General features: G+C 50.0%; 2 protein-coding genes across 2 annotated transcripts; both read left to right on the top strand.

Annotated features, from left to right (window-relative positions):
* The first annotated feature begins 622 nt into the window (after nucleotides 1–622).
* On the top strand, nucleotides 623–5,279 carry MPZL2 (myelin protein zero like 2). The gene is made up of 6 exons (XM_068994889.1): nucleotides 623–943; nucleotides 2,323–2,489; nucleotides 2,838–3,048; nucleotides 3,265–3,409; nucleotides 3,827–3,914; nucleotides 4,425–5,279. The coding sequence occupies exons 1-5, from the start codon at nucleotides 706–708 to the stop codon at nucleotides 3,885–3,887; spliced, it is 822 nt and encodes a 273-aa protein (XP_068850990.1). The 5' UTR covers nucleotides 623–705; the 3' UTR covers nucleotides 3,888–3,914; nucleotides 4,425–5,279.
* An 868-nt stretch (nucleotides 5,280–6,147) lies between these two features.
* Nucleotides 6,148–12,499, top strand: MPZL3 (myelin protein zero like 3). The gene is made up of 6 exons (XM_068994884.1): nucleotides 6,148–6,237; nucleotides 6,999–7,165; nucleotides 7,570–7,780; nucleotides 8,620–8,785; nucleotides 9,541–9,604; nucleotides 11,492–12,499. The coding sequence occupies exons 1-6, from the start codon at nucleotides 6,177–6,179 to the stop codon at nucleotides 11,516–11,518; spliced, it is 696 nt and encodes a 231-aa protein (XP_068850985.1). The 5' UTR covers nucleotides 6,148–6,176; the 3' UTR covers nucleotides 11,519–12,499.
* Nucleotides 12,500–13,046: the final 547 nt, after the last annotated feature.

Raw genomic sequence — 13,046 nt, 5'->3', positions numbered from 1 at the left:
ATCCCTGAAGGGAGCCCCTCCAAACACCCAGAGGTTCGGGCACCATCCCCAACCCTGCCCTGGCACCCTTGCAAAGGAAACCAGCACCAGCTACAGCTGACACCGATAACCTGGGACGGCTTCTTGGCACGGGATCGTGAACCAGACACAAACACTGTCACAGCCAGTGATTTATGGCCCTCAAATGCAGACTTCCTCATTTTGCCAACACACGGGCTCAGATTGATTTCATGCTCTCACAACTGCCTCGTGCCTCCAGCAGAATATTTCGTGTTCTACGGAATTTCTCCCTTGTGGAACACCGCAGGGTTTCCCCAGCTGTGCCTGGAATGCGCCCAGGCTGACCCGTTTTCCACTTTCCCAAGAGAACCAGGCTCCCAATCCTTGAATGTTCAGATTATTTTAGGGTAGGTATTTGTGGTTTGGTGGGACGTTTCCATCCTCTGGATGAGTGCTCGCACTGCGGCCGCGGACTGTCAGTTTTGGGCTGCTCTTTTGGGGATTGTTTGCAGGTTTTTTGCCGAACAAATGGCGCGCGTTCCTCCGAGCCACCTATGAACACCTCCAGGCAATTTTTCTTTTACCTCCCACGAGAGGGGAGTGGTTTCAGGTGGCAGCTGGGAGGAGGAATGATTGCAACACAAAAGAGCAGGGGAATATGGGAGGGAGAAGAAATTAATCTTACTTTGGGAATCTCGCTGCTTTATGGGCAGAAGCGAGCGGGGCTGGGCACACCTCGGCAGGGAGCGCTCACCTGCCCTCACAGGCCGAGCTGGGGGCAAGGAATCTGCCCTGTTGTGCTGGGAAGACTTTGAGAAACTCATCTTCCACCCGGTCACCGAGAGCCCGAAGCGGATTTGTCTGTGCAGCCCCGGACTTTTCTCCCCGATGCGCGGCCGCACCTGGCTGGGCGCTGCGCTCGTCCTTGGGGTGCAGCTCCGAGGTAAGGAAACCTGTCCCTGTCTGGCCGTGCTGCCGCCCTCACCCCCCTCTTCTGATCCCTTAAATTATCCCTAAGGCAGAGGCTTTCCCCCCGTCCTTGCTGCGATTCTTTCTGTGCGGGGTTCGCTGGAAATGGCACGAAGCGGTTGAGTTTCTTCCCCGACAGGTTTAGGCGTATTCCAGCGGAAGAACACCGATTTCCTTCTCTGATCTCCTCCTCAGCTCGGTTTTCAACGTCTTTTTCTCTCCTGCCAGGAATCTGAACTTTACTCCCAGCCCTTTTTTCTTTTTTTTTTTTTTCCCCTACCTTTGTTCCTAAACAATCAGGGATTGTCCAAGAGCCCTGGGTTCAGATCCTTTCCACAGCAAAGGTTCCAGACGGACACGAAACTCACTTGAATTTTCAGTGCTTTATATCAAAACACCCGGATTTTAAGAATAACACATCCTCCTTTCCCAAATGCATCAGCACGATGTAATCTGCCTTGAGAAAAAGTATTTTACACTTATTTCTCACTTAGTTCTTTTCAAGGAGTTTAAAACGAAAAGATTTGGCACCGAGTCATTGTATGAGCAATGTGATCCCTGCCAATGAAGTTTCCCACGTGTGAATACCCTCAGTGTTTCGGCATTCCAAATATTTTCCCCTTTGAGATAAGGAATTATTTGGAAGGAAGTATTTTAGTCATAAACTACTTCCAAATACGTCTTTATTATGAAGTTATGTTTTACAACCCTAGATAAGCTTTTTTTTGGCTTGAATCACACTGGGGTGAGTTAACTTCCTAAGGTGACAGGATGGTGATATTTTCTTTTTCCTTCACTAGCAAACCACTAATTTTTCTTATTTTTCATCTTCCCCCTTTCTTTTCCTTGCTCTCCCTCCTGCTGGTTGTCCGTCTTCCAGGGGAGTATCAAGTGAGCGATGCTCACTCATTTTTAAAGCAGCAGCTGTGGTGGTTGTGAGGATGTTTCTTGGATAAACAAATCCACATTTACCTTGAGGATTTCCTCTAGAATTCCTCAGCCTGACTGAATTTACCTGCAGCTGCCCAGCTGGGCCATAAATCCTCTAAAACTGGCTCTGGATCCATCAGTAAGAGCAGTTTCACAGTGGTGTGCATGAGGCTGAGTATAAACTGTATAAAGGGAAGTTCTAGCACGGGAAACAGCAGTTATTGAGTGGGTTTCAGTCCAGTTTGAGAAGGTTTTTTCTGAATAAATCTGCAGGACCACCCCCCTTGGAATGCGCCTGACACACTCAGGTTATCCATTGCCAGCGCACATAAGGCTCCCAAAGAACTAAAGCTGATAAGGAGCAGTGATGAGCTCACTCCAAACAGCGATTTCCCCCCTCTGAGCCCTCTGTTTGCCCTGCAGCGCTGTGGCTGGCGGCAGCAGTGGAAGTTCACACTGCCAAGGAGGTGGTTGCCGTGAACGGGACCAACCAGCGGCTGAAATGCACCTTTTCCAGCAGCAGCCCCGTGAGCGATCAGCTGCTAGTGAGCTGGAACTTCCAGCCCGAGGACCTGAGCTCTCACGAGCCGGTGAGTGAGATCTTTGTGCTCCATTCCAGGGGTTCACCCTTGCCCCAACACCCAGCACTGGGTGAGCAGGGAGTGGGTATGGACACACCCAAAACCCGCAAGTACATTTGGGCCTTTGTCACTTGTAGTGAATAATCCGAGTTCTGTTTATAGACCCTGCCTAAAAAGCACCCTCTCATGTTTAGTTTTTGGTGATCAGGGTTAAAATATTTGTGGCTTGATGAAGCTGGACCTGCTGACACCACAGCTGAGCCCTGTCTTAGGTGACATCCTGCACCTGATGTGACTTCAGAAATCTTCCAGGTCCCTTCCAACCCAGGCCATTGGACATTTCTGTGATTTTTGTAGGTATTTCGCTACCTGAAGGAGCCCTACAAGCCCCCCTCTGGAAGGTTTAAAGAGCGAGTCACCTGGGATGGGAACATCGAGCGTAACGATGTTTCCATCATCATCTGGAACCTGCAGCCCACTGACAACGGGACCTTCACCTGCCAGGTGACAAACCGGCCAGATGTCTATGGCACCATCGGGGAGGTGCGACTCCGGGTTGTGCAGAGAGGTGAGAGGCCAAGAAACTCCCCCTGAGGCCGTGTGGATTTAACCAGAGTGCCCTTCCTCCACACTCGGGAAAACTATGGGAGAAAAGGGGTTGTAAGTAGAAAGCATGAGGGGAAAAAGAGGAGACTGAGGAAAGGTTTTATTCACAGATACAGGATCCCAGCCTCGTTCCTCCTGGGTGTCCCTCTGGTTCACTCCTCTGTCTCTCCCCACGCAGTGACTTTCTCAGAAATCCATTTCCTGGCCATGGCCATCGGATCGGCCTCTGGCCTGATGATCATCGTGGTGACAGCTGTGATTATCTGTCGGCAGCATCGCAGGAAAGCGCGAGACAAGAGGATCGAGGTGGCAGACACTGAGCTGTAAGGACATGGGAGGGAGGGAGGGAGAGGCTCCTGGGAGAGCTTGTCAACTTTATCTCCACGGCCTTTCTGAATTATCGGCGTGGACCCTGCACGGAGCATCTACAATGCAAAACTGCCAACCCAATTAGCCATAATTGGCTGCGTGCAGGCAGAACAGAGCCCCAGGATGGACAAGCTCTGGAGTCCTCATTTGGCTCTTGCCTCTCTCAGTGGCTCCTCACTCAGAGAAGGACCCAGCTGCCGTGGTGGTGGCTGGCAGGTGACCACCCTGTCCCCTGAGCTGTGCTCACCACACGTGTGGCACACTCACCATCTCACCTTGGGTGTGCTGTGTGTGACTCAGGACACCCTGCTGCTCAGCATGACACTGATTTGGGCTTTTTTTCTCTCTCTTTTCTCCCCTTTTTATAACAGTAAAGAAAAGGAGAGTCTGAAGCTGAGGGAAGAAAAGGAACCCATTCCATTGGAAGACTAAAGGTCTTTGCTGGTGTGCACAATGCAGGTACCCATCCAAACCTTCTCTAATTAATGTCTCAGTGTTCCTGTGGGCTCTCCAGGACAGATTCCCTTGGGTATTTTCCTGCTATTCACAGTCAGAACTGAGGCCACAGTCATGATTTGCTGTTGAGGATCCTTCAGAGACAGCTGAACAATCCCTGAATCATCACAGCCTCGTAAATATGCAAGAGATTTCTCCATCCTGGTGTTGAGGAGCATTTGTAGGAAAGCCATTGTTGCTGCTTTCCATGGTATTCCTGCTCTGTGGATGAAGAGGAATGAATTACTTCCCCTTTGTCAGTTTTGTATCTACTTTTTGATTACTTTAACCTTTATTGTTTTAAAATTGCTACAGGAAGACTGGAACTGTTTCCATATTCCCTGGCTTTGCCTAAACGTGTCAGCATAAATTTTACCCACAGTTTCTGAGGTCAGCAGTTGCCTCTGTTATTTTGGTTTTTGACAATAACCCTGAGTAATGGATGTTTGTTTTTCTTATAATCTTTCTTCTCAGGTACTTCCAAAGCAGCTGGTGAAAGCTTGTAATTTGGGGTGTTAGAACAAAGCTGGATTACAGACGCCCCACGCTGCCCGTGCGGTACGTCTGCTCAACCTGAAAGTCTTGCATGGAAACAGGGTGACTTCACATGAGCTGTGAATTCCCTCCAGTGAAGCAAAGCAGGAGGAACTTGCCCCATGAACAAAGAACTTTCCTCTCCATCTTCTCACCTGTGGAATGCGAGCGAGGCTTCTCTGGAAGACGAAAGTGCCAGGACAGCTGACTGAACGGAGGGCTGGGAGGTGTTTGAGCAGATGCACTCTTGCACCTTAGAAACCACAACGTGCCTTTGTGTTGCCCTGTTTTTATTCCCTGACATCCTGAAAAGGAGGACTGAGCAGTGAGGGCTCAGCTGGCACAACAGACGTACCTGGAATCCCTTTTCTACGTTAGATGGACAGTGTTAGAGCTGGGCAATGTGTGCTGTTTGTTAGGGACAGCCGGGGTGGTTTTCACATCCATCTCTTGCAGCTTTGGGAGGCTCTGGGGGCTGAGGAGTTTTCCGCTTGGATTCAGCAGCTCCCCCTCCTGTTCACATTCCCACGCTCGTTATCCCAGTGCTCCCCTCTGTTCCCCTTAGTTCCAGCCCCCAAAACTGGAACCCACGGAGCTGTAACGGCATCTAACCAGCCCCAAATCAATCCCCTTACAGTATTTACCCAGCCTCAAATCAAAGGCTTGACCAGTTTTTTGTAGAGCATCTTTATGGCTTTACAACCTGTGATGTGCCAGCCACATTCCCGGGCTGTTCCTGGCTGCTTGTTTTCATTTTCTCTCACCTGTGTTGTAAATAAAGGCACCTTGCTGAGAGCTATGCTGGTGTGGAGGGGGGCTGTGACCTGGGAGTCCCTGACACCTCAGATGAGCAGATTTGCACTGTTTGTCCCCAGAATTGGATTTGTTACCTGGTGTGCAACAAACCAATAGCGAAATACTTCATGGAGACGTTGATTATTGATTTCAGAAGAGCCCAGGCCTGGGTGCTCGGTGGTGTGTCACAAACCCAGCACCCCCCAGCAGACTTTTCATGCCATTATTTACACACAGAAATTCAGCGTTAATAACTTTCCGAGTACAGCCCCTCTCCCACGCTGGGTTATTAATTCCCGTACAAGTTACGCCACCCCAGCCAAGTTCTAGCCCTGCTCAGGGGAAGGGTCTTCACCTGGCCAGGGTCTTTCTGACCTGTAGGTGTGATTTTTATTATTATAACCAAGATAGTTCAGCTCTGGGATATAGAAACCTTGGGTGTTTTGGCCAGTTAGCCATGTACACATAGACACACATCAACGTCTTGATTTAATACATCCTCAAAACGTGTCAGTTCCAGGATGTCCTTGGCTAAGGGATGCAGCTGCTGCCTGTTCCCCTGATTAGGTCTCCCTTTTTTTGCTGATTGCGCTTGAAAATTTACAAAGATCTCACAGCGAGGAACATCCTGACTTAAGATATCCTGACACATTCCTTGTTTTGCGGCAGCACCCAAAAAAAAAAAAAAAAAAAAAAAAAGCGCAGGGAGCGGGCTGGCGGTGACAGGAACCGCTCGGGGATTTGGGGACAACCGCGGTGGCCACGCCGGCCCCTCCGCTGGCCCCGGGCCGGCTGCGCGGCCGTCCCAGGCGTCCCCAGCGCCGCGGCCATTTCGGGGCTGCCCCGCCCTCACCTGCGCCAGGTGAGCGCCATGTTCCGGGGCTGAGCCCGGCCGGGATGCGGCGCCGAGGGGCGGCGGGGGCCGGCGGCCGCCTCCTCCTCCTCCCGCTGCTGCTCGGTAACGGGGGGCTGCGGGGGGCGGGATGGGATGGGACGGGACGGGACGGGACGGGACGGGACGGGACGGGACGGGACGGGAGCGGCGGTGCCCGCGGTGCTCCGGAGGGTCCCGCGTGGGAACCGGGCCGGGAGCGCTCGGGCTGCGGCTCTGGGGGCCGTGGATGGTCCCGGGGACGTGGATGGTCCCGAGGCGGTGGGCACTTTGGAGGAGGTGGGAAGCCTGGGAAGGGCCGGCCGGGAGCGGTGGGAGGCTCGGACAAAGTTCTTCCCGGGAGAGGTGGGAGCCTCGGGAAGGGCCGGAGCATCGCGGCAGCTGAACGGGGCAGAAGTGGCTGCACACGCTGGAAACAAGAACTGAGAGCCCTTGGTGCTGTGGGGAGACTTTCGACCCCGTGTGTGTGAAATTGAGGCGCTGTGGCAAGAAACACAGAGCAGAATTGCATTAAAGTACCCAAAACTGGGGCTTTGCGACTCGTCAGAGACGCAGCTGATTCCATTTCTCGGCTCTTGGTCTCCACATCTGAACAGCTGTGCTGGTACTTCCCAGGTCCTTTATTTGGAGCCCGTTCCAGCCCCACGGAGAATAGGTCAGGGAAGTTTGCTGCTTTCCTTCAAATTTCATTGTGGGGGAGGGAGGCCCTGCTGTGCTTTAGTTTTTGAATTTTGGTTGACCTGCACACGTGTCGGTATTTTTGGGACAATTTTGCACCTCACAAGTAACAAGAAATTAATCCCTGCCTTTTGTGCCTGTTCCATCAGATGTCTGCAGTGTTCTTTCCCTGGAAATTAAAGCCAGTCCTAAAGTCCGAGCTTTTGTGGGTGAGCAAGTGCTGCTGAAATGCTCCTTCAAATCCAGCTCCCCCATCACGGAGAGCCTGCTGGTGGACTGGACCTACCGTCCCCTTGCTGGGGGTCAGATGGAGACAGTAGGTGGAACAGGGCCAGGCCTCTGGGCATGCTGAAAATCTGAATTTTCTGTTTGCTTTGCTGGGCTGCTGCCTCGCTTTGCGGTTTGGGAGCCTCGTTGTTGCCTTCTTTCCCCTGTAAAATTCCTTTGGTGTTCTCTGGGTGAAAAAGTGTTCTATGTAAAGACAAAATAGAACAATAATGATAAAGTAGATAAATTTGTGGGTTTGCCACAAGCGCTGCGTTGTGCGCTGCACAGAATGACTGTAAAGATTTGATTGGTAGCTTTATTTCTCTTATATAGGAAATATCCTGCCTGACTTCTTAATGTGTCGTTTTTATTTTTGCAATGCAACAAGCGGTTCACTCTGCTTTCCTGGGTGAGTTTTTTATTGCCACAATTATTGCCTTTCCCTCCTTGCAGGTTTTTCATTATCAGTCTGTTCCACACCCCACAACAGCGGGGAAGTTCAAAGACAGGATATCCTGGGCTGGGAATGTTGCTAACGGTGATGCTTCCATCGCTATCCAAAGCCCAGTGCTCAGTGACAACGGGACGTTCATCTGCAGCGTGAAGAACCCTCCAGACGTTTATCACAACATTCCCCAGACAGTGCTGGTGGTTACAGAGCGGGGTAAGGCTCCCTGCCCAGAATTTGGCCTCACCTATGTGCTAGAGTTGCTTTCTGGGATCTTGGAATCCTGAGTATCATGTGGGAAATGCTCCCTGGAGTTCCTTGCTGGAGTTTCAGCAGGGGTTACATCAGCCCCGCTCTCTGAGCTCAGTACTTTGAGAGCTACTGAATTGATTTGGGGCAGGAAGGGACAGGGGAAGCTGTGGTGATAACAGGAATCAAAAGCATCCCTTTGTTCAGAAGTTTCAGCCTCCGCAAATTGTGGCAGAACAAGTTAAACATTGAGGAAACGCTGGCCTAAAAATAATCTCCACATCACAAGCGCTGATTGTCAGTAATAATTTCCTCATCTGCCCTGCGTGCCAGCCCTGCCCCAAATTCCCAGCTCAGCCGTGCTGATAGAACTGTGTCGTGCCCTGCCTTCCTCTGCAGCTCCCACAGCGGAGGCGCCTGGCTGGGCTGGGTTTGGGGACGGGAGCCCTGCAGATGTGGGGACAGGAGCCCTGCAGATGTGGGGACAGGACCCCTGCAGATGGGGGGACAGGAGCCCTGCAGATGGGGGGACAGGACCCCTGCAGATGTGGGGATGGGAGCCCTGCAGATGTGGGGATGGGAGCCCTGCAGATGTGGGGACAGGAGCCCTGCAGATGTGGGGACGGGAGCCCTGCAGATGTGGGGACAGGACCCCTGCAGATGTGGGGATGGGAGCCCTGCAGATGTGGGGACAGGCTGTTTCCAGTCTGCCAGCTCTGTGTTTCACGTGAAAGGGCCACCAAGCTGTGCTCTGGGTGAGCTTTTGTGCCAGAGGCTCAGCCAAGCTGTGTCTCACTGTTTTTCAGGCCTGGCCTTCCAGCTGACCTCAGCAGCTCTGCTCTCCATCCTGGTGTTTCTCCCTTCCATCCTCGTGGTCATTCTGCTGCTGGTGAGGATGGGGAGGAAATTCCGGGTGATGAAGGAGAAAGGAAAATGTGGCTACAAGAAATCCTCCATCGAAGTGTCTGATGAGTAAGTCCTGGCTGCAGGCTGGAGCCTGTATTTCCACTTCAGGGTGTTGGCGCAGGCACGAGGGATGATTTCCCCACTGTCCTGCAGCACAAACTGTAGTTCAGTCACTGGTATCTGCTTCTCACCCAGCAGTGGGAAAGCTTTGGGAAATCCCTGTGCTGGAGCATAAACCGAGTGCTGCACATCCCCTTTTCCTGCCATTCGCGTGAGGAATGCCATGGAACTGCAGCAGTTTAGGGTCAGACACTATTTCACTTCTGTAATGAGGTTTATTTTAGCCTGAGTCAGCACAATGTTTTGCATGTGTGAGCTTTGTGTGTTGCATTTTGTAGTGAAGTCACCATAACAACAAAATAAACCCAATAATGCTACCTGTGGTGGCCTGAGCAGAGATGCCACATACTGAAGGAGCCTTGGAGACTGAATTCCCTTCTGCTCAATTCCTTGCAGAAGGATTTTTTTTTTTTTTTTTTTTTTTACTGCAGTCTTTTAATCTTTTGATTGGTGGTATAAGATTTGCCAGCCAAAAAGCAACTTTTGTTTTAATCTTTGTGGCACTTAAGTGAAATACCCGCCTTCAAAAGGAGGCACCTGGCAGCTTTCAGTCCTTTTGGCTTTGCTGTGTGGAGTCAAAGGCTTTTCCTCACGATGAAAAACCTTCAGTTCCATGTGGTGTAACCAGAGTTCAGTCCAGAGGAGATACTGGAATGTCTGGGGGGGAAAAAGTCCAACCTGATGCCGTGCTTTTCCTGCAGGCCTGAGCACACAGACACAGCCGGCTGCGGGGGAAAACTCAGGGAGTGGTGCCTGAACTGTGTGGTAAGTGAAAGTTGGTGTTTTCACAGAGGTTTTGCCAACTTGGGTGCTCAAAGAAGGTGCTAGGAGCAGCAGGTAGAGTGTCATAACATCGCTGGGTGTCCAAGGTGTGTCCCAAATGGCTCCTGGGATCTTCCCAGCTGTAAGGGCTGAGAACTGCTGGTTGTACTGGTGGGGAAGCTGTCATGACATCCACGAAATTGATTTCTCATTTGACTTGATTGGAATCAAAGCTGTCATTTTAAGAAGAAAAATCAGGGCTGAAGTGCCAGCTGCTGTGAGGTTTCTTTAGGGGCTCTGCGTGAGCAGTTTGGGGTTGGCAGTGCTGCAGTGGGGAAGGCAGGCAGGCAGCCACCCCCCCGCCCACCGTGCTTCTGCAGAGGTGGTGGAGATCTTCCTCCTTTCACCTCGTTTTCATTATGACAGAACATTGCTAAACCCTTGTGGTTTGTTTGTTTGTTTCTGCTTTTTGTTTGTTGTGCTCTCTGAAGTGGTGGTTGCCTTCTAATTCTGCTCCTTCCCTTCCCACCCCAGCAGCAGCTCCTGTTAATCAGGTGCCTTGTGCTCCTGAGTGTCTTTGCCATCTGCCGCCCTTGTTTTGTGTGAGTCCTGTGTGCTGGAATCAGCAGCCACAAGCGTGGCACATTCCAGAGTAATGCCCGCTTTGAGAGGGCTTTCATTCTTCCACCGTGTCCTGCAGAGCAGATTTACCTCAGGGGCACCTTTGAATCTCATGAACGCAGTCAGGATGTGTGTTAAGGAGGATTTAAATATGTGTTGCTCTTCTAATGCCAGTGATTTAAAATGTCCTAAATGCCCAAGCCTTCAGACAGGCGTGTGCTGATGGTTTCTATTAGATCCGGGATGAAAAACAGGCAATTACGTAAGTTGAACATAAAATATTTACAGTTCTGCATTAGACACAGCAGGTACAGAGCTGCAGTGTTGGGAACGAGGCTTTGGAGAGGTGCAGGAAGCAGGAAATGCTTTGTGCCAAAGGCAGAGTTGCCTTGTGAGGTGGAAAGGCTGTTCCAGGTGACATTCTGGGAATCAGGGAAGCACCAGGTGGGGAGATGGGAAAGGATGGAGCCCCAGTTTGGTGAGGGAAATGCTGTCAGGAAATGGGAGATCTTAAAAGTTGAAAAATGACCTCTCATCCTTTGGGAGGAGTCAAATTGGAACGATAAAATCCTGCTGCTTTCATGTAGAGTATTTTGTCAGGTGTGATCCTTTGCTGTCTGATGCTGCAATATTTATCTGATCAGGTCTCTGGGAATGCTGCCCCACTCACTTTAATGATTCTGCATTTTTGAGGTGTCTCTAGTGTGCTTTTTCATGCTTTATATGTGACCAAGCAATTAAAATTGCAAAGCCAATGGAAAATCTCTTTAGGCTCAAAAACTCTGGGGCGTCAGTGAGATTTCCCTTGTAGAGCTGAAGTGTTTGGGTGAGTTTCCAGCTCAGAGCTGCAGAGCTGCTTGTGGGGACACCATCAGATGAGTGCTGTGGTTAGAGAGCAATGATGGGGTGTCTGTCAGGGCTGAGAAACAATAATTTGTGCTGCTCAGGACTGTCTCTGCAGGGTCGTGCTGCACTTTCTGGTTCATCTTTAGCTGCTGCTTCTCTTGAAACACATTTCACTTGTGGGTTATGCCATGGTCATTGTGTCTGGGAGAGGTCAAACAGATTTAGTGCTTCTATATATATTTATGTTTATATTTATATTTATACCAGTGTTTTTGCAAGTCCTCAGGCTTGTTCAAGCACAGCAGCATTTCGGGGAAGCGTTTAGGCTCTTTCCAGCAGCCCAGCCAGGCTCAGCATTTGGCTGAACTCATGACTTCATTCATGTCTTCACACATAGTTTCTCTCTCTATGTTCCCTGTTCAGGACACGGATGAGGAAGATCCATACTGATGGAAGACTGAAGCTGTGGAAAAATACTAAAATTACAGCAGTGAAAACTGTGGTTAGATCCTTCCAGAGGCTGCTGGATAACCAGTGCAGGTTGAAGGACGTGCTCTGCTCTCTGTGGATTGGAAGAATAATACTGATGGGATAATTCACTTCTATTTAAGCATAAAATAATGATTAAAAAAAAAAAAATCTTCATAATACATTGGGGAAAAGAAAGTCTCTTGCCCTCAGATCTGCGGGGCCAACAGAAGCCTCAGTGCCTGCAGTGCCAGCGTGCCTTGGTTTACCTGCAAATTGGTTTTGTTTATTGGTTTGATTTTTTTGGTGACATTCCTCCTTTCCTGAGCCCTGGAAACCCAACTTCTTGAAGTAAAGGCTGCTCCAGCTCTCTGGGCTGCTCGCCTTTGGGCACTGACAAGGTTTATTCTCAGTTTTTGTGGAACATACTGACTCAAACCAGTTTGGTGACGTGGTATCTGGCATCCTCTGTCTCGGAGTGAAGAGAACCTACTGCTTTTGAAGTATTTTTGGTTTATTCAGCTGCATCACTGGGTACCTCTCCTTCTACTTGTAGAAGTGAAGCACAAGTCATAGAAAGCTTTTTTTTTTCTTCTTTTTTAAATCAGAAATGCCAATGGGGACTCTGTTTCTGGGGACACACAACCCCATCTACCTCAGCCATGGACTCAAGCACTGCCCAAAGGAATGTTCTGTTTGCAGTAGTTGTTTTCTTCCTCCCTTCTTCTAGGACCCATTTTATGGAAATGTTTAATTGTGCAGCATTACTTCCCCTCGAGGAAGGGCATTTCCTCTTTCACCAGCCTTTTCCAACAATAAATGGCAGAGAGCAGAGGAATTCACTCACTCAACCCCTAAAAAGCTCCTTTCTTTCTGTATCAGTCAAATATTCTCCTTTTACAGATGTGCTGCAGGTTTGCTGTTGATTTTGCTGTGCAATTACCAATAAATTGCATTATTTCATTCTGGGCTGTGGGTCTCTTTATTTGGCTAAATAGAGCTGAACTCATAAAACTGCCATCCTGAGGTGTAAAAATTGTCGTGTGATGATGGGTGAAGGGTTTTAGGGAGCACATTTAACCCAAAAGGGGACAGGTACCAGGTCCCCCCTCAGCAGCTCTGGGCTGGCTGCAGGTTTCACGTGTGGTGAAGCTCCCACTGAGAAGTAGGTCAGCTGTAGATCTGTGCCTCCAGATAAAGAAATAAAATTTTCTCCTGTCTACTATAAAGCAATATTTAAAATGTCTGTGCTCCCTGGTGACACAACACCTCTGTCAGCCAAAACATTCCTGGGAAAGGCTTTTGGGGGGATTATGCAGCCTGCAGGAAGTGGCTTTGCTGTTCCCCTCTCAGCACTCACACCCACATGACTTCTCTGTGAAAACCAAAGGCTCTTTTTTGCTGCAAAATGTTGGATTTCAGCTCTGCCTCCTTGGCCATGAGTGTGCTGGATCCTGGGCAAATCTTCCTGGTGCAAAGCTGAGCTGCCACCTTGGAGCTGTGAATGGTG

Source organism: Aphelocoma coerulescens, chromosome 24 (assembly GCF_041296385.1).
Source record: "Aphelocoma coerulescens isolate FSJ_1873_10779 chromosome 24, UR_Acoe_1.0, whole genome shotgun sequence".
Taxonomy (NCBI): domain Eukaryota; kingdom Metazoa; phylum Chordata; class Aves; order Passeriformes; family Corvidae; genus Aphelocoma; species Aphelocoma coerulescens.
The sequence above is the reverse complement of the archived record's forward strand: the minus strand, read 5'-3'. Positions and strand labels throughout refer to the sequence as shown.

Coding starts and splice junctions, on each gene's coding strand:
- MPZL2 (XM_068994889.1), top strand. CDS start 706: ATGGGCAGAAGCGAGCGGGGCTGGGCACACCTCGGCAGGGAGCGCTCA. Junction 944..2,322: donor CCTTGGGGTGCAGCTCCGAG/GTAAGGAAACCT, acceptor TTTGCCCTGCAG/CGCTGTGGCTGGCGGCAGCA. Junction 3,410..3,826: donor GAGGTGGCAGACACTGAGCT/GTAAGGACATGG, acceptor TTTTTATAACAG/TAAAGAAAAGGAGAGTCTGA.
- MPZL3 (XM_068994884.1), top strand. CDS start 6,177: ATGCGGCGCCGAGGGGCGGCGGGGGCCGGCGGCCGCCTCCTCCTCCTC. Junction 6,238..6,998: donor CCTCCTCCCGCTGCTGCTCG/GTAACGGGGGGC, acceptor CTGTTCCATCAG/ATGTCTGCAGTGTTCTTTCC. Junction 9,605..11,491: donor AGTGGTGCCTGAACTGTGTG/GTAAGTGAAAGT, acceptor TTCCCTGTTCAG/GACACGGATGAGGAAGATCC.